The sequence below is a fragment of the Equus caballus genome, chromosome 8 (assembly GCF_041296265.1).
Source record: "Equus caballus isolate H_3958 breed thoroughbred chromosome 8, TB-T2T, whole genome shotgun sequence".
NCBI lineage: Eukaryota > Metazoa > Chordata > Mammalia > Perissodactyla > Equidae > Equus > Equus caballus.
In genome coordinates this window covers 61,309,416-61,329,246 of record NC_091691.1, presented here as the reverse complement: position 1 = coordinate 61,329,246, position 19,831 = coordinate 61,309,416, and the positions used below count along the sequence as shown (strand labels likewise).

Genomic DNA, 19,831 nt, shown 5'->3' with positions numbered 1-19,831 from the left:
GACCTTCTCCATTATGTGATCTTCAGTGAAAATCAGTTCCTTTTCAAAGAGGTGAATTTAAATATCCCATGATGATCGTGGGTCTATCATTTCCTCCCTACGATTCTATCGGTTTTCATCTACATGAAGTTACGTTGGTAGGTACATAAAAGTTTGTGATTGTTCTTTTTATCCATATGAAATGTCTCTCTCCCTTGTAATGCTATCTGAATTTAAGTTGTGTCTGATATTAATACTGCTATAGCAGTTTTCTTTTGGGTGACAAGAAATACAGGTGACTCAGAAAAGTTAGCACTTTCAGACACTCTCTGAAAGAGCCAGTTCTGGTATAACACGATACACACATTCCTAAAAATCAATGCACTATGCAAAATCATCCAATAAAAACCACAAGGCTCATGGGGAAAACGAGGTTGGGACACAACACCCACATGTGCACACCCAAAATGATACTCTGTGTTGGTTACAGATGCATTCATAGCCTGAAAAAATACACACTACTCATAATTGTTAAAGAAGACTTAACTTTATTTATAATGTGTTACATTCCTTGGGGGAAATATTGTAAGCAAATATAACAAAATAGTAACAGTTTTCAGTATGTATAGTACGCCACCATTTGTGTAAAAAAAAGGAAGGGGAAAGAATGAATGTTCATATTTGCTTATATATACATGAAATGTCTGAAGGATACCAAAGAAATCAACAGGGATATATACCAGGGAATTGTGGGGCAGAGGAGGATTCAGGGAATGACAACAAGAACAAGGCAACTTTTCATTTCATACCTGTTGGTACTTTTTGATTTCTGAATCATGTAAATATATTATCTATGTTTTTAAATGTTTTGATTAAAACATTTAAAATTTTGTTAGTTAAGTTTGGGTGATAGAAACATAGAAGTCAATTTCTTTATTCTTTGTGCTCTTCTGTATTAAATTTCTCAAAAGAAGTCATCTAAAGGAAGAAAGGAAAGGAAGAGATACGACATTAAGGAGATGTAAAGATAAGTTAGGAGTTTGCTGCGTGAAAAAAAGACGAGTCATGCAATGTGTACTGTATGTTCCATTTACACTTTTTAAAGTACGTACATATTTATAAATGCATGAGGAAGGGTGGAAGAAAATACACCAACCTCTTAACAAGGGTTACACCTGTGGCAATGATAATGGGAATAAAGGAGGACATCCTTTTCCTACAGTTTTAATGTTTTTACATTTAATATGAATTGCCTTTATAAAGTACATTTTAAAATTAATAATGTAATCATTTAAACATATACTTATATAGTGCTTAGACCAGGTAGGAAATTGAGACCTTCATCATAATATTTAATAATGAAATCTAGAAAGCATTGTTCTAATAAATCCCAAAAAAATGTGAATTGTTTTTAAATAAAAAATGTAAAACTTTTTAAGTGAGAAAGGAAAAAAATTCAGAACACTTACCTAATTCATAATTAACACAATTCACTACAAAGTTAAATACTTTTCAAAATTGTAAATACAGTGAACACCGTTCCAAAATATATCCTATGTTATCCAAATACTTCTATTTGTGAGATACACAAGGCTTTCAATTACAAAACTCACAAAGCCAGACAGAAATAAATATATAGATTCATAAATTTTACTTACAAGCATACACACAAAAGTCCTAAATTGGGCACAATGGCATAATGGAAAGGATGTGGAATAGTATTTTTTAAATCATAAATCAAATATTAGCAAACGAAGTACAACTGTCCTTTAAAATAATTCTATGTGTAATTTCACTTTATATCAGAAGACATAGCCAACATATTTTAAAATAATCTATATGGAAACTTATTTACAATTTTTTGTTAATATTGTTACTATCTTAAAGAGCACATTAAGGAAGTTTCAAAAAGCTCAAAATCCTTGCCTAAAATATTTTAAAAATATAATCAAAAAGGATAATGGAGGCCAGCCCCATGGCATAGCTGCTGAGTTCGGTATACTCAGCTTTGGCAGTCTGGGTTCAGTTCCCTGGCATGAACCTACATCACCCCTCAGTGGCCATGCTGTGGCGGCGACTCACATACAAAATAGAGTAAGACTGGCACAGATGTTAGCCTAGGGCGAATCTTCCTCAAGCAAAAAGAGGAAGATTAGGAACAGATGTTAGCTGAGTGCAAATCTTACTCAGCAAAAAAAAAAAGGGGGGGATAATTATAGAAATATGGTTAATTATAATAAACAACTATAAATTAGTCTTTAAAAAGCTTCTAAATACTTTCCTAGACACAAAGTATTTATTTAATGGTAAATTACTGTTTACTGACTGTGTTCCTTAAGGACACATCTTTCTTTTCTTGGTGCCTTCCTGGCATATTAGGTATACAAAAAATGTTTAGTCAAATGCTGAATGAATTTTTACTAAAAGGTAGAAAAAATACAATTTCTATTTAGTATTTACTTTCAAAAATATTGGCAATGGCTACAAAAACAAAACAAAAAAGATTTAAAAGATAAAATACTGAAAAGCAAGAAATAAACATCACTTTAGATGACAAAACTGTTTGTTAGAAAATCCTAAATTAACCCAAAATATTACATGTAATAAATTAGTTAAACAAACTGTAAAATACAAACTCTCCAAATTAATTATTTTACTATAGACTAGTGATATTGTCAAAAACAATGAAAAACATTCGTATACTAAATAAGTAATCAGGTTTAAAATTAACTTAGGACTTTACATTATTCAAAATGTAAAGACACAAAGGAAAAAACACAGATTTCTACTTGAAATAAACATAATAAAGTAATAAACGCAAAACAGGGCTTTATTAAATAGATGCTGAACTTCTTAAAGAAGACCGGCAAGAATATATCTTAAAAAGCAAAAATGATTCACAAAGACGCTGGGCTGGCCCTGTGGCATACTGGTTAAATTCAGTACCCTCCACTTCAGCAACCAGGTTCATGGGTTTCCCAGGTGTGGACCTACACCACTTGTCTGCCATGCTGTGGTGGCAACCCATATACAAAATAGAGGAAGACTGGCACAGATATTAGCTCAAAGCTAATCTTCCTCAAGCAAAAAAGGAGGACTGGCAACAGATGTTAGCTCAGGGTGTATCTTCCTCAGCAAAGAAAAAGATTAACAAAGGTGCAAAGGCAATTTAATGGAGAAAAGACAGACTTCTCAATAAATGATGTGGAACAATTGGACATCCATAGGCAAAAAAATGAACCTCAATCTAAGCCTGCCACCTTATACAAAAATTAACTCAAAATGGATGACAGATTGTAATAAACTGGGTAATAGCCATTCGAAGATACATTCACTTCCTAATTCCCACAAGTGAATACGACCTTGTATTGTAACATATCTGATTAAAGTTAAGGATGTGGGGATGAGGTAATTAGCTGGGATTATTCAGTTGGGTCCTAAATGCCATGACAAGTATCTTTGTAAGTGAGGAAAAGGGAGATTTGACATAGATACACAGGAGAAGGCCATATTAAGATGGAAGCAGAGACTGGAGTGGTGCAGTCCCCAGGGTCTCAGGAAACCATCCCAACACCTTGATTTGGACTTCTAGCCTCCACAACTGTGAGAAAATAAATTTCTGATGTTTTAATCCACTAAGTTTGTGGTACTCTGTTACCAGAATCTAATACAGAGAGTTAAAAGACTCTGTTAAAAAGATAAAGACAGGGGCCAGTCCCGTGGACGAGTGGTTAAGTTCGTGCACTCCACTTCAGTGGCCCAGGGTTTCGCTGGTTTGGATCCTGGGCGCAGACATGGCACCGCTCATCAAGTCATGCTGAGGCGGCGTCCCATGTGCCACAACTAGAAGGACCCACAAGTAAAAATACGCAACTATGTATCAGGGGGCTTTGGGGAGAAAAAAAGAAAAAAAAGAAAATCTTTAAAAAAGACAAATAGACTAGAAGAAAATATTTGTAAATTACATATCTAACAAAGGACTAGTATCTAGAATACAGAAAGAAGTCTCAAAGCTCAACAGTTAAAAAACAAACAATCCAATTAATACATAGGCAAAAGACATAAAGAGATACAACTTGACCTAAAATGATACACAGATGGCAAATAACCACACAAAAAGATGTTCAACATCCTTAGCCATTAGGGAAATACAAATTAAAGTCAACAGATATCACTACACACCTATTGAAATGGCTGCAATTTTAAAATAATGACAACTGGTGAGGATGCAAAGAAACTGGATCACTCATACATTGGTGGTGAAAATGTAAAACGGTACAGACTCTGTGGAAAATAATTTGCCATTTTCTTAAACAATAAAATGTGGGGCTGGCCCAGTGGCATAGTGGTTAAGATCACGCGCTCTGCTTTAGCAGCCCCGGGTTCGCAGGTTCGTCATCAAGCCATGTTGTGGCAGCCTCTCACATAAAAAATAGAGGAAGACTGGGGAGAGTGGGCGGAGCAAAATGGCAGGGTGAGCTGACCCGGGATTCTCTCCCCTCCAAAATACAACAAAAGATTGGAAGAACTGAATTTCAGAGAATAAACATAATGCCAGCTCGTTAGAGACCTACAATACCAAGAAGGCAGAGATCATAACCTTGCTTACACCCTCGGAGGCACTCGAACGGTAGGAGAGGACATCGCTCCCTCCCCTAGAGTCTGCGATCGCTGCGGCGCGGGTCGGGAAGGAGCGGGGGAGGGGCCGCGTGACCGGGGGATCATCCAGGACTCCTGCTGCTGGTTCAGTGGAGACCCGCTGACGGGGGAAAGCTTCCGTCCGCGAGGACCCTATAAATCAAGGGCCTTGGGAGACCAGAGAACAGAACTGATCTGAACCCAGACCAGTGCGTGTGAGTGACAGCCCCTCCCCCCGAGCAAAGCCAGTGGGCGCAGCCATCTTGCCCCAAGGCGGAGAGCTAACACGCTGCTCTCCACCCCCATCTAGTGGCGACCGGCTGTAACTGCAACTGAATTCTACCACCATGAGAAAAAACCACTCCTCTACCATCCAGCAATTTATAAAAGTCCCAGACCAGAAGGAAAACAATAAAAACACAGAATTAAGTCCTGAGGATTTGGAATTAGGTAAACTAAGTGATAATGAATTCAGAGCAGCTATAACCAAAAAACTCAATGAGGTAGAGAGAAAGAGAAACAAGCCGAGTTCTGGAGTTACTTCACAAAAGAGATTGAAATCATAAAGAAGAATCAAACAGAATTACTTGAGATGAAAAACACAATGGACCAGATAAAACAGAATACGGATTCCCTGAATGCCCGTGTAGACAACATAGAGGAGCAAATTAGCATAATCAAGGACGGACAGGCTGAATGGCGCCAGACAGAGGAAGAAAGAGAACTACGAATTTAAAAAAATGAGGAAAATCTCCGAGAAATAATGGATTCAATGAGGAGTAAGAACATAAGGATCATAGGAATTCCCGAGAATATGGAAAAGGAAAATGGAGCAGAAAGAGTGCTTAACGAAATTATTGAAGAGAACTTCCCAAATCTAGGGATCAACGGAGAAATGTGTGTAGAGGAGGGTTTTAGATCTCCTAGATTTGTCAATGTAAAAGGACCTACCGCAAGGCACATAGTAGTAAAGTTGGCAAATAGGAATGATAAGGAGAGAATACTCAGGGAAGTAAGAAAAAAAAGAGAATAACCTATAAAGGAGCCCCTATCAGACTGTCAGCAGATTTCTCTACAGAAACCCCACAAGCTAGGAGAGAATGGAGTGATATATTCAAAGCTTTAAAGGATAAAAACCTTCAGCCAAGAATACTCTATCCAGCAAGAATTTCCTTCAGATATGAGGGAGAAATTAAATATTTTCCAGACAAAGAAAAGTTAAGGGAATTTGTAACTAAAAGCCCTCCATTACAAGAAATCCTCAAGAAGACTCTCATACTTGAAAAAAGAAAAAAGGGAGAAAGGGGACACAATCCACAGACTTGGGAGACCGATGGATAGAACCAGAACAGGATAGCAAATATTCAATTATAGCACTAGGCTAAAAGTAAGGAAACTACCAAAACAAGGACGATCTTAGCACTCTAACTACAAATTAATAAGACGAGTTGGAATAAAAAATGAAAATAATTATTTAGGAGGGGAAGAGCAAAGGGTCTAAATCAGTATTGGTCGAGTAGGTAAGAGACCACCAGAGAATAGACTATATTATACACGAGATTCTAAATACAAACTTCAAGGTAGACACTAAAATAAAGTACAGAACAGAGTCACAAATCATAGATAAGGAAAAATCTAAGAAACCTAGCATAAGAAACTGCAGTATTAAATGGGTAGTCTAAAGCACACAGGAAAAGAAACACAGGAAAACAAGATAATGAGCGACAGATTGACAGCATTAAGTCCACATGCATCAATAATCACTCTCAATGTGAACGGATTGAACTCTCCAATAAAAAGACACAGAGTAGCAAAATGGATTAAAGAACAAGATCCAACAATTTGTTCCCTCCAGGAAACACACCTCAGCCCCAAGGACAAACACAGACTCAGGGTGAAGGAGTGGAGGACAATACTTCAAGCAAATAGCAAGGAAAAAAAGACAGGTGTTGCAATTCTCATATCAGACCAAGTGGATTTCAAAATAAGACAGGTAAAGAGAGACACAGAGGGACACTATATAATGATCAAAGGGAGACTTCATCAAGAAGAAATAACGCTTATAAATATCTATGCACCCAACACAGGAGCACCAAGATTCATAAAGCAACTATTAACAGACCTAAAGGAAGATGTTAAAAACAACACAATAATAGTAGGGGACCTCAACACCCCACTCACATCAATGGACAGATCATCCAGACAGAAAATCAACAAGGAAATAGTGGAGCTGAATGAAAAACTAAAACAATTGGACTTAACAGACATACATAGATCACTCCACCCTGAAAGAGCTGAATACACATTCTTCTCAAGTGCACATGGAACATTCTCTAGGATAGACCATATGTTGGGAAACAAGACAAGCCTCTACAAATTTAAAAAAATTGAAATAATAACAAGCATCTTCTCAGATCATAGTGCTATAAGGCTAGAAATTAATTACAAGAAAAAAGCTGAGAAAGGCACAAAGATGTGGAGACTAAACAACACACTACTGAACAAGCAATGGATCATTGAAGAAATTAAAGAAGAAATCAAAAAATACTTGGAAACAAATGAAAATGATAGCATGCCATACCAACTCATATGGGATACAGCAAAAGCTGTATTAAGAGGAAAATTCATCGCAATACAGGCACATCTTAAGAAACAAGAAAAATCCCAAATAAGCAACCTTAAAGCACACCTAACTGAACTAGAGAAAAAAGAACAAATGAAGCCCAAAGTCAGCAGAAGGAGAGAAATAATAAAAATCAGAGCAGAAATAAATACTATTGAAACGAAAAAGGCAGTAGAAAGGATCAATGAGACAAAGAGCTGGTTTTTCGAGAAGATAAATAAAATTGACAAACCACTAGCCAGACTTACAAAGAAAAAAAGGGAGAAAGCTCAAATAAACAAAATCAGAAATGAGCGAGGAGAAATAACAACAGACTCTGCAGAAATGCAACAGATTATAAGAGAATACTACAAAAAACTATATGCCAACAGAATGGATAACCTAGAGGAAATGGATAAATTCTTGGACTCCTACAATCTCCCAAAGCTCACTCAAGAAGAGGCAGACAATTTGAACAGACCAATCACAAGCAAAGAGATTGAAACAGCAATCAAAAACATCCCAAAGAATAAAACCCCAGGACCAGATGGCTTTCCTGGGGAATTCTACCAAACTTTCAGAGAGGATTTAATACCTATCCTTTTCAAGCTATTCCAAAAAATTAGGGAAGATGGAACACTTCCTAACACATTCTAGGAGGCCAACATCACGCTGATACCAAAACCTGACAAGGACACCACGAAAAAAGAGAACTACAGGCCAATATCACTGATGAACATAGATGCAAAAATTCTAAACAAAATTTTGGCAACCAGAATTCAGCAATTCATCAAAAGAATCATACATCAGGATCAGGTGGGATTCATACCAGACACAGGGATGGTTCAACATCCGCAAATCAATCAACGTGATACACCACATCAACAAACTGAGGAATAAAAACCACATGATCATCTCAATAGATGCAGAGAAGGCATTTGACAAGATCCAACAGCCATTTATGATAAAAACTCTGAACAAAATGGGCATAGAAGGAAACTACCTCAACATAATAAAGGCCATATACGACAAACCCATAGCCAACATCATACTCAATGGGCAAAAACTGAAACCCATCCCCCTGAAAACAGGAACAAGACAAGGATGCCCTCTATCACCACTCTTATTTAACATAGTACTGGAGGTCCTGGCCAGAGCAATCAGGCAAGAAAAAGGAATAAAAGGAATCCAAATAGGGAGGGAAGAAGTGAAACTCTCGCTCTTTGCAGACGACATGATCTTATACATAGAAAACCCCAAAGAATCCATTGGAAAACTGTTAGAAGTAATCAACAACTACAGCAAAGTGGCAGGGTATGAAATCAATTTGCATAAATCAGTACCACTTCTATACTCCAGTAATGAACCAACAGAAAAAGAACTCAAGAATACAATACCATTCACAATCGCAACAAAAAGAATAAAATACCTTGGGGTAAATTTAACTAAGGAAGTGAAGGACCTATATAATGAAAATTACAAGGCCTTTCTGAGAGAATTGGATGACGACATAAGGAGATGGAAAGACATTCCATGTACATGGATTGGAAGAATAAACATAGTTAAAATGTCCATTCTACCTAAAGCAATCTACAGATTCAACGCCATCCCAATCAGAATCCCAATGACATTCTTTACAGAATTAGAACAAAGAATCCTAAAATTCATATGGGGCAACAAAAGACCCCGAATTGCTAAAGCAATCCTGAGAAAAAAGAACAAAACGGGAGGCATCACAATCCCTGACTTCAAAACATACTACAAAGCTACAGTAATCAAAACAGCATGGTACTGGTGCAAAAACAGGTGCACATATCAATGGAACAGAATTGAAAGCCCAGAAATAAAACCACACATCTATGGACAGCTTATCTTTGACAAAGGAGCTGAGGGCATACAATGGAGAAAAGAAAGCCTTTTCAACAAATGGTGCTGGGAAAACTGGAAAGCCACATGTAAAAGAATGAAAATTGACCATTCTTTTTCACCATTCACCAAAATAAACTCAAAATGGATTAAAGACCTAAAGGTGAGATCTGAAACCATAAGGCTTCTGGAAGAAAACGTAGGCAGTACACTCTTTGACATCAGTATTAAAAGGATCTTTTCGGACACCATGCCTTCTCAGAGAAGGGAAACAATAGAAAGAATAAACAAATGGGACTTCATCAGATTAAAGAGCTTCTTCAAGGCAAATGAAAACAGGATCGAAACAAAAAAACAACCCACTAACTGGGAAAAAATATTTGCAAGTCATATATCTGACAAAGGCTTAATATCCATAATATATAAAGAACTCTCGCAACTCAACCACAAAACATCAAACCACCCAATCAAAAAATGGGCTGGAGACATGAACAGACATTTCTCCAAAGATGATATACTGATGGCCAATAGGCACATGAAAAGATGCTCATCATCGCTGATCATCAGGGAAATGCAAATCAAAACTACACTAAGATATCACCTTACACCCGTTAGAATGACAAAAATATCTAAAACTAACAGCAACAAATGTTGGAGAGGTTGCAGAGAAAAAGGAACCCTCACACACTGCTGGTGGGAATACAAACTGGTGCAGCCACTATGGAAAACAGTATGGAGATTCCTCAAAAAACTAAAAATAAAACTACCATACGATCCAGCCATCCCACTACTGGGTATTTATCCAAAGAGCTTGAAGTCAGCAATCCCAAAAGTCCTGTGCACCCCAATGTTTACTGCAGCACTGTTTACAACAGCCAAGACATGGAAGCAACCTAAGTGTCCAGCAACAGACGAATGGATAAAGAAGATGTGGTACATATATACAACGGAATACTACTCAGCTGCAAAAGAGAACAAAATCATTCCATTTGCAATAACATGGATGGACCTTGAGAGAATTATGTTAAGTGAAATAAGCCAGCGAGAGAAAGATAATCTGTGTATGACTCCACTCGTATGAGGAATTTAAAATTATGGACCAAGAACAGTTTAGTGGATACCAGGGGAAAGGTGGGGTGGGGGGTGGGCAAAAAGGGTGAAGTGGTGCACCTATAACATGACTGACAAACATTAATGTACAATTGAAATTTCACAAGATTGTAACCTATCAATAACTCAATAAAAAAATAATAAAAAAAAATAGAGGAAGACTGGCACAGATGTTAGCTCAGTGCCAATCTTCCTCATCAAAAAACAAACAAACAACAAAAAAACAAAACATGCAACTACCATATGACCCAATAATCACATTCCTGGGCATTTATCCCAAAGAAACGAAGGCTTATGTTCACACAAAAACCTATACATGAACGTAGCAGCTTCATCTGTAATAGTCAAAAACTGGCAATTCCAGATGTCCTTCAGTGAGTCAATGGTTAACCAAAATCTGGTACATCCCTACCATGTAGTACATTCGTATCATGTATTACTCAGCAATAAAAGGAACTAACGATTGAAACACACAACAACCTGAATTCCTAGAGAATTATGCTGAGTGAAAAAAGAAAGCCCAAGAGTTTACATATCGTTTGATTTCGTTTGTATAACATTACATAACATTCTTTTTTTGGCAACAGCTCTACTGAAATATAATTCACATATCGCACAATTCTCTCATTTAAAGTGTACAATTAAATGGTTTTTTACCATATTTAGAGTTGTGCGATATATAAGATTCTTTTTTCTTTTTTTGAGGAAGATTAGCCCTGAACTAATAATCTGCCACTCCTCCTCGTTTTTGCCGACGAAGAGTGGCCCTGAGCTAACATCCATGCCCATCCTCCTCTATTTTATATGTGGGACGCCTGCCACAGTATGGCTTGATAACAGGTGTGTAGGTCCACACCCAGGATCCGAACCACGAACCCTGGGCCACAGAAGCGGAACGTGCAAACTTAACCACTGTGCCACTGGGCTGGCCCAAGATTCTTAAAATGACAAAATTTTAAGCTAGAGAACACAAGCACATCAGTGCCTGCCAAGGATTAAGGAGGAGTGGGGTGGGATAAGAAGAAAGTGGGTGTGGCTATAAAAGGCTATGTGAAGGATCTTTGTGGTGACTGAAATGTTCTGTTCTTTATCAATGAAGATATCCTGGTTATATTTACAAGATATCACCATTTGGGAAAACTGGGTGAGGGTACACAGGATTTCTGTATTATTTCTTATAACTACATGTGAATCTACAACAATCTCAAAATAACAAGTTTAACTTAAAAGAAAGTTATTTTAAAAAAAGAGCAAAACTGATAAACCTACCCTACCAGGTTTTAAAAAATTATGTCCATATATTATAACGCTTATTCACTTGATAGACATGTATTAAATACTTACTACGTTACAGATACTAGGTATATAACAGAGAATAAAAGTGACAAAAATCCCTACCCTGATGAGACTTACAGCATTGTGTGCATGCAGGTACTTAATGGCAGGTTTGTGTGTATACACTACATCCTCCTAAAATATTTAACAAGTCATATTATACCAGGCTAAAACAGCAAAAGTAATTACTGAAAGTGAAGACTCCTCAAAGAATCAAATTATTATTAAGAATTCAAATACACTAAAAGATTTTTTTGGGGCCGGCCCCGTGGCCGAGCGGTTAAGTTCGCACGCTCCGCTGCAGCGGCCCAGGGTTCGCATCCTGGGCGCGGACATGGCACCGCTCGTCAGGCCACATTGAGGCGGCGTCCCACATCCCACAACTAGAAGGGCCTGCAACTAAGATATACAACTGTGTACAGGGGGGGTTTGGGGAGATAAAGCAGAAAAAAAAAAAAAAAGATTGGCAACAGTTGTTAGCTCAGGTGCCAATCTTTAAAAAAAAGATTTTTTGAAACAATGGAAAAGGTCCTCTAAGAAAAAATAAGGTCAACTGAATAAGAATGGCAAATTAATTAAGATTCAACAACAAGAACATAGTCTCAGCAGATTTAAGGTGGGTCCAAAAAATAAACAATTTTTTAAAAAGATTCAACGAATAGAAAAAATTGAATAATATAACTTTAGATGAATAAAAAGAATCAAATATGAACATACAAGATATAATAACAAACAAAAGCAGAGCAAATGAATAGGAAAAAAGTGTAAAATAAGTTTAAGTAATAAATTATAATACATTATCATTAAAACAGTATTAGAAATGATCACAAATGTACCTAGAGCACACTCTGTGTACAGGAAAATTATAAACTAACATAAAAATGTAATATGGAAAAATGCACACAGCTGTGCTAGCAACTAAGGAAATAGATTCTAAAGTGACTTCTAGACATGATTATGAACTGTATTAAACTACAAAAAGCTGGCAAAAACGACAGAATACAAACTTTTATAGCACTAATAGCATTTTGTAAGTTAGCCCAACTATGTGGAAAGCAACATGACATTTATACAAATAGCAGTAACTATTTATTGAGTACTTAATATGTGCTAAGCAGGATTCCAAATACTTTATATTCATTATCTAGAATTCATAAAAATAAATAAATGTTTAAAAAGTTCCTTTATTACACAGATGAGGAAAATAAGGCTTAAAAAATAAAAAGTTAAGAAACCTGTAAGATGTTGAAAGCCAAAAGATGCCTCTTCATTAAAATACTAGGCCCTGTATGTTCTCTCTACCTCAAGGTCTTTGCCCAGAATGCTCCCTCTCCCCCCAGAATATTCTATACACAAACACAGTCCTCCAAAAATTAACACAACACATCACTTAGATCTCAGGAACAATATCACCTCCTCAAAAAAGGGCCTTTGACTACCTACCCATCCACCCACCAACTGGTCCCCTTCTTATACTCTTTATTGGAACCCTGAGTTTGTAATTACATGTTTATCTGAGTATTTATTTGAATTAAAATATGTCTCACCAACACCAGCTCCAATGATAGGGATCATATCTATCTGTTCCCCACTGTATGCTCAGCATTCTAACACAGAGCTGGGCACCTAGTAGCATTCACTAATATTTGTTAAAGTGATGAATGCAAATTTACCTTAATCTAATCCAAAAACTGTTAAATCTCTGAACCTAAAGATATAATCCACAGTCCTCAAATCTAAACCATGAGCACCTTCTATGTACAGAACACTTCACTAGAGCTGTAATCATCCTCATGTGACATAGCTGACAAGTTCCCTTGTATTTACCCTTTGACCCAGCAATTACACTTGTGAGAAATTATCTTACATGAAAAACTCTCACATGTGAAATGGTATTTATATAAGTTTAGTCACTGCAGCATTCTTTTCAACAGCAAAATATTAGAAACAACCTAAACGTTCATCAATATGAGATTGGATAAATAAATAATGATACATCAAACAATGGACCACTAAAACACTGAACATGTTCCATAAGGTCAAAGATTTTTATCTGGTTTGTTGAATGCTATAGCCCTAGTGTCTACAATAGTATTGGCACATAACGCTCGCTCAGCTTTGGGTGAATGAATGAATGAGAACTCTACGATCAAGAAAAAAAAGATTAAGAAGGTCCTTTATGTAGTGATAAAGAAGGATCTCTAACATAGTAACATGCAAATAGCAAGTTACAAAAGAATGCATATAATATGCTGCTCTGTGTGAAACACAAGAAAAGAGTATTTACAACCTTGTCTATGTATATAAATTTGGAAGGATATCTAAGGTATATAAGGTACAGTGATTGTGGGAGACAGTCATATTATTTCCTTTGGTATCTTTAAAATTGTGAATTACAATACTCTCCATTCACAGTAAGTCCTTTGGTATTAAATATCTGAGCCAAAAACCTGGAAAATAGAGTCCTTTCTATTTACAATAATAATCTAGCTTTTTGTGTTAGATGCTGCAGTTATTAAAGTAACGATAGTTGTATATTTTTACGTGTTTTGAAAACCATAAAACACATATACAAGACTATTATTATTTACAAACATTACTTCATTTGGTCCCTGCAACAATCTTGTGGAATAGGTTGTTTCTACCTCTGTTTCATGGAATATAAAAGAGGCTAAAAGCAGTTAAATGACTTCACCAAGTGATACAGCTAGTAAGCTGTGGTCTCCCAACAAACCCACATTCCTTTACTCAATACTGAATGCATATACAGTAGGTTCAGGTTATTAAAAGTAGACCTGGGTTACTGCCTTTATAGAGCTTAGAGTCTAACAGGTAAGAATGACATAACCAAATCATCTGATGCCAAAAATGTTATGATTATAAACTGTGATAACAGGTACAAAGGAAAGTTCTTCAGGTCTTTTATTTCCAATTCTACTGTTCCTTCCTCTGTACCCACCAAGTACACGTTTCCTCAGATATAAAGCTGCTTACTCCTCATCACCCTTTGGCTAGACTATTTGAATTTGCTAGATGGAGCTTATTTCAAAACAAAGTAGAAGGGGAGGAAAAAAAGGTGCAAATCAAGATTACTAAAACTATTTTGATGTATCAAAGGAGCCTACATCTTTAGGATAGAGCATTACCCTGAAACAACTTACAGGTTATCTTTAAGTTTCTCTTAACTGGGGGCCGCCCCGTGGCCAAGTGGTTAAGTTGCACATTCCACTGCGGAGGCCCGGTGTTTCACTGGTTCAGATCCTGGGCTCGGACATGGCACAGCTCCTCAGGCCATGCTGAGGCAGCGTCCCACATGCCACAAGCAGAAGGACTCACAACTAAAAATAGACAACTATGTAGTGGGGGGATTTGGGGAGAAAAAGTTGAAAAAAAAAAAAAAAGATCAGCAACAATTGTTAGCTCAGGTGCCAATCTTTTAAAAAAAAAAAAGCTCTGAACTTTAAACTAGCAGATGCCTGAGGAACTTCTGTTCTTATCCATTTTCCTAACAAAAGGCTGATCAACAGATGTTGGGAGGGACAAGCAACTTTCCTATCCATCATGCTCCTGATTTTAGTAGTAATTAATTAACAATCCGGCACCTTTTATTGTCCCCATCTATAATCAGAATCATTCCCCAAAAGAACTTAAAAAAAAAAAGACAGACGTTTTAAGTTGGTCTTCAGGACTTAAAATTAAGTCAATCGACTTAAAATTAAGTCAATTACATAGCATATTCTTTAAAATTATGCCATTTTATAAGTAACGACTTCATCAAGAGGATTTGGATAAAGTCGAAAAACCTTAAGAAAAAAAGATGGTCTAGAGTAGGATTTATCAAATTAGCAAGAACCCATACAAGCCTGGCTTTCAGGATCATAACAAGCATGTAGGAAAGAAGAAATTTAAGAAGTATACATACTCATGCATCACTTAATGACAGGGATACGTTCTGAGAAATACACCAGGGAATCCTGTCATTGTTCGAACATCACAGAGAGTATTTGCACAAATCTAGATAGTATAGCCTACTACACACGTAGGCTATATGGTACTAATTCTATGGGACCACGGTGGTCTATCATCAACCGAAACGTCCTTAAGCAGCGTATGACTGTATTTACAGCACGACTGCTCAAACAGCTAGATACCAATGAAGCTGTTAAATTATAAGAAATATTAACTGAAAATTCGGGGACTGGATAATCCAAAGCACATCAATAGAGAATCATACAAATCTGTACTTAATGAAAAGTGGAAGCTGATTTCTATTACCTCATTTTAAAAGATGCCTCCTTACAGAGATGCCCAAAAGCAAACAGATTAGATTTCTATTTTTAAGAGTCTGGCAAGGGATTAACCTGTTATTATATGTAATTTTCATTGTGATGTGAGTTTACTTCTAACAGTGTACAGAGTTATTTACTCGACCATTCAAAACAAAGAAGGGAGGTTTAGTTCAAGGAGCCTTTCAAGATTACAAAGGAGAACACCAAGAGATAAATATCTTCAACTATGCCAATCTGTACCTTCTTCTGAAACCTTAATTTGAATACTTGCTTAACTTTAATATTCTTAATTCATCTTTACATGTTTTTCAAAATATTACGTCTGACCCACTCCAAGGCATCTGACACTGCTGATCACTGTTTCTTTAAAATTCTTCTCAGTTTCCACTGTCACACTCTCTTGGTTTTCTTCCTATCCTGTCCGTTCCTTCTCAGCCTCCACTTTTCTCCACTCCATATTTAAACATGTATTCTCCAGCACTTTGTTCTATCTAGGCCCTCTGCTTTCTTTCAATTTATATACCTCCCCCAATGGCTACATCCATACTCACAGCTTTAGTTCCATGTATTCCAGATCTACGTAGAAACACTTAACTATTGGACATACAATCATCAAATCTTACACGATCTCCTTAAAATGTCAGGCATCTCTTCTCTCCCTTCCCACTATCATGACTTTGCTTCAGGTTCTAATCATTTCTCTCTCTGACACAGCAATGAATGACCTCTTCCCTAGTCTCACCACTACCACGCTGCACCCTGCTACTAAAGTAAACTTTCTAAAATTCAAATGTGACCATGGTGCTCCCCTGCCAAAAATTATTGAACAGGTCTCTATGGTTTTCGGGAAAAAGTTCAAATTGGCTTACACAGTAAGTTCCTGCCAATATCTCTAAGCTCCATCTCCACTACACTCATCCTTTGGCTCCAGCCAAACTTTGCAGTCTGGATACAGTCAACCACTGTAACACCTCCTTGCCTCTGCATATGCTGTAAACCTAATCAGGGTATTCCTCAAAAGCCTAAATACCCATCCTAACCTAAAGTATTACTTCCTCCAGGAAATCTCGCCTATCCTCATAGGCTGATTTAGATACCTGTTCTCAATGCTCCCAGGACATTTTCCTCCTAAATCTCTTCCACATCAATCACACTCACGCATAGGTCTCCTTTATTAGACTATTAACAGTCTCCAGGAAAAGAGCACTTCGTAATCCCTGCACCTAACACACAGAAAGCATTCAACAACTGCTGTTTGAAGGAATGATCGAGGATTAAATGGGAATTTATACTTTGGTGAAGATATTCTAATGACAATGAACTTGCTCCTCCAACTAGAATAGTCAATGAACAAATCCTCTGCTGCTGTTGAAATGGTAATGCATACTTTTCATATTCTAACAGACCCACAGTGAGCCAAAGCCTTTATCATCTCATCTCTCCCTACCCATGAATCAAAAACTCATTTTGTAGCTGGACATAAATTTGTTTAAAGGCACAGGTTTGTCCTTTGTGAAAAGAGAAGAGCAAATGACATTGTAAACTAGATTATTTAAAACAGAATTGTATTTCTCCACCAAACTCCTTCAGGTCAATGAAGACACTGCTGCGCCATTACCACCCATTCCAAATAAAACTCCTCCCCCGCCTTCTTTAATTCATTGTTCAGCCAGAACCTCAGAGCAACTGTGTATGTGTTTGAGAAGGGTTTAAGGCTGGTAAAGGAGGGGATGGAAGAGGGTGATAGAGCAGTTAAGAGCCTACTCCTCTTATCAACAAAATCTATTCTATATTTCATTTCCACATCTAGTCTGGTCACATCCAAGCCCAACAAGCAGCTTTGAAAAAGATCCTTAACAATCATCTCCACTCTCTTTTCCACAGCCTTGAGGTCAAGCCAAATTACAGTCTGATTTTAAAATATCCCACAAGGGAAGTGAACTAGAACAAACGGCGTGGAATTTTGAGGGGAGCTAGAGATTACAATGAGTTCTATGAGGTCAATGACCCAAAGGGTAATTGAAATGATTCTGTCCAGAAAAGACTGACTTCCTCTCACTTCACCCTCCTTCCATCCCGCTCTTCCACCCACTGCCAGCACAAGCACAGGAAAGGCATCGAGTTATGATAATGAATACTGACAGATTAAAGGCCCAAAAGTATACATTGTGCCTTAGACATCTCAAAATATTTTTCTAACAATTCGGCATTTGTTGCATCAAATAAAAGAATTTCAGACTGTCATTCATCTCCCATTAACAGCAAAAACATAACCGCCATAACTTCAATCACGAAAAGTCACAGACTCTTAGCTCACACAACCACCCCAAAATGGGAGTAAGGGAGACAGTGCAGTTAACATTGAGAAGCAGAGTGAGAGGAGTGGGTATCCAGAAACAATTGTAATGAAATTTCTGATTAAGAACTCAAAGTTCAATCCATTCATTACAAAATTAAACAACCTAACTCTCCCCACCCCCACCCCCCAAAAAAAACGCCAAGGAGAAAGAAACAGAGCACTTAGGAACTTGTTTGATTCTTTTCAGCTATTTGCAAGCACACAGAACTTTCAACCCTGAGAGTATTTTTTGCAGATAAAGATTTCCACGCCTCACCTGCCAGGAATTCTTTTATAAATTTGGAATGGAGCCTGGAAATTGGTATGGTTACTTATAAAGTTCCCCAGGGACTCTGATCAGCAGCCAGGTTTGTCAGAAGTGCTATATACCTTCATAAGAAAGGCTCCTTCTAACCCTCACTGACACTCCAGCAGTCTGTAGGATTATCGAAGTTCTTCCTATAAATATGCCAAATCAAACAGCCCCATGCCACCTCACCTAATCCCATTGTGTTCTCGTCACCCCTCGGGTTACTGCTTTAATTTCAGTCCATGCCTTAGAGCAGTTTTTCTTTCTTATCTCCACCCTTCTAGTAACCAAATAATAAGAAGAAGGGTAAAACAAAGGGAAACAATCACTTCAATACCCGGAAATCCTGTTAGTTAGAGTAGCAAATCCATTCTAGAGCATTCTGCTGTGTACCGAATTTTAAACGAATCAAACCACTCTGAAGGGTGGTCTGCAAAGCCGGGCTGAAGGGTAAGTTGGAAAAGAGCTCCTGGATCTGGAAAGGACGAACCAAGGGGCCGAAAGGAGGAGAAGGGAAAACTTCACAGCAGGGCAGGTCGCCGAGTGGGCGGGCGGGCACCTTCGGCCGGTTTTGACACTCGACACCCCAGCCTTGTCGCAGGTTGCTAGGAAACAAAAAGGCTCCACGTTCCCTGCAGTTCCTCTCGGGCCTCGAAGAGAGGGGCCTGCGGGGCGTGGACATGGCACGGGGACCGGCCAGGCCACTGTCCCGGGGGCGCGAAGCGAGGGACACCGGGGGACCCGGGGCCAAGCTGAGGAGCCGCGCGCAGGAAGCGGGCCCCGAGCCCGAGGGAGGGCGCGCCGGGGCTCCGACGGCCGGGCACGAGCCCTCCGCGCCGGGCGCCGCTCCGACAGGCCGCGGCGGGCTCGCCTCCCGCCAGGCCGCAGCCGACGAGGGTCCGGGGCCGGATGCGGGGGCTAAAGGAGCAGCCGGTCCGAGCGGGGGAGGGGGCGTCTACTCACACGTGCTGACAGGCCGCGGTCCGCACGGGCGTTTTGAGCACCTCCTGACAGACGGGGCAGTAGAAATCATCTTCGGTGTAGGACGTGGCCGCGGAGAGCTCCTCGGCCATGGCGGGGGATGGAGGATCCAGGCGGTGGCGAAGGTGGCGGCGGCAGCAACCCAGGTGGCGGGGGCAGCCCCGGGCCCGACTCCCTGCGCGAACCCGGAGGGGGAGGAGAATCCCGTCAGGAAGCGGCTCGCGCCAGGAAGGGGGCGGCGCCCTGGCGGGGAAGGGGCGGGGCCGAACGCCGAGACGCTGCGGCCGCACGCGCCGCGCCGGGGAGGGTCGGCCCGCCGGGCGGCTCCTCCTGCAGGGGCAGGGCGGGAAGGCGGCCCTGGGACGGGGGCGGCGCCCGAGAAG

At 38.9% G+C, this 19,831-nt stretch overlaps 1 protein-coding gene across 5 annotated transcripts in view; it reads right to left on the bottom strand.

Moving 5' to 3' along the window:
• Positions 1–19,831, bottom strand: part of RNF138 (ring finger protein 138) — a 46,899-nt gene that overhangs the window by 26,379 nt on the left and 689 nt on the right. For 4 of the 5 annotated variants that reach the window (XR_002809903.2, XR_011441470.1, XR_002809901.2 and 1 more), the window contains exon 2: positions 19,431–19,623. Coding sequence is in view for 1 of the 5 variants with exons in the window: in XM_023647614.2 (XP_023503382.1) it covers positions 19,431–19,540 (110 nt within the window). In the remaining 4 variants the exon portion in view is untranslated. Of the gene's footprint in view, positions 1–18,804; positions 19,055–19,430; positions 19,624–19,831 lie in introns of those variants that run through there. The other variant, XM_023647615.2, reaches the window with a different exon arrangement.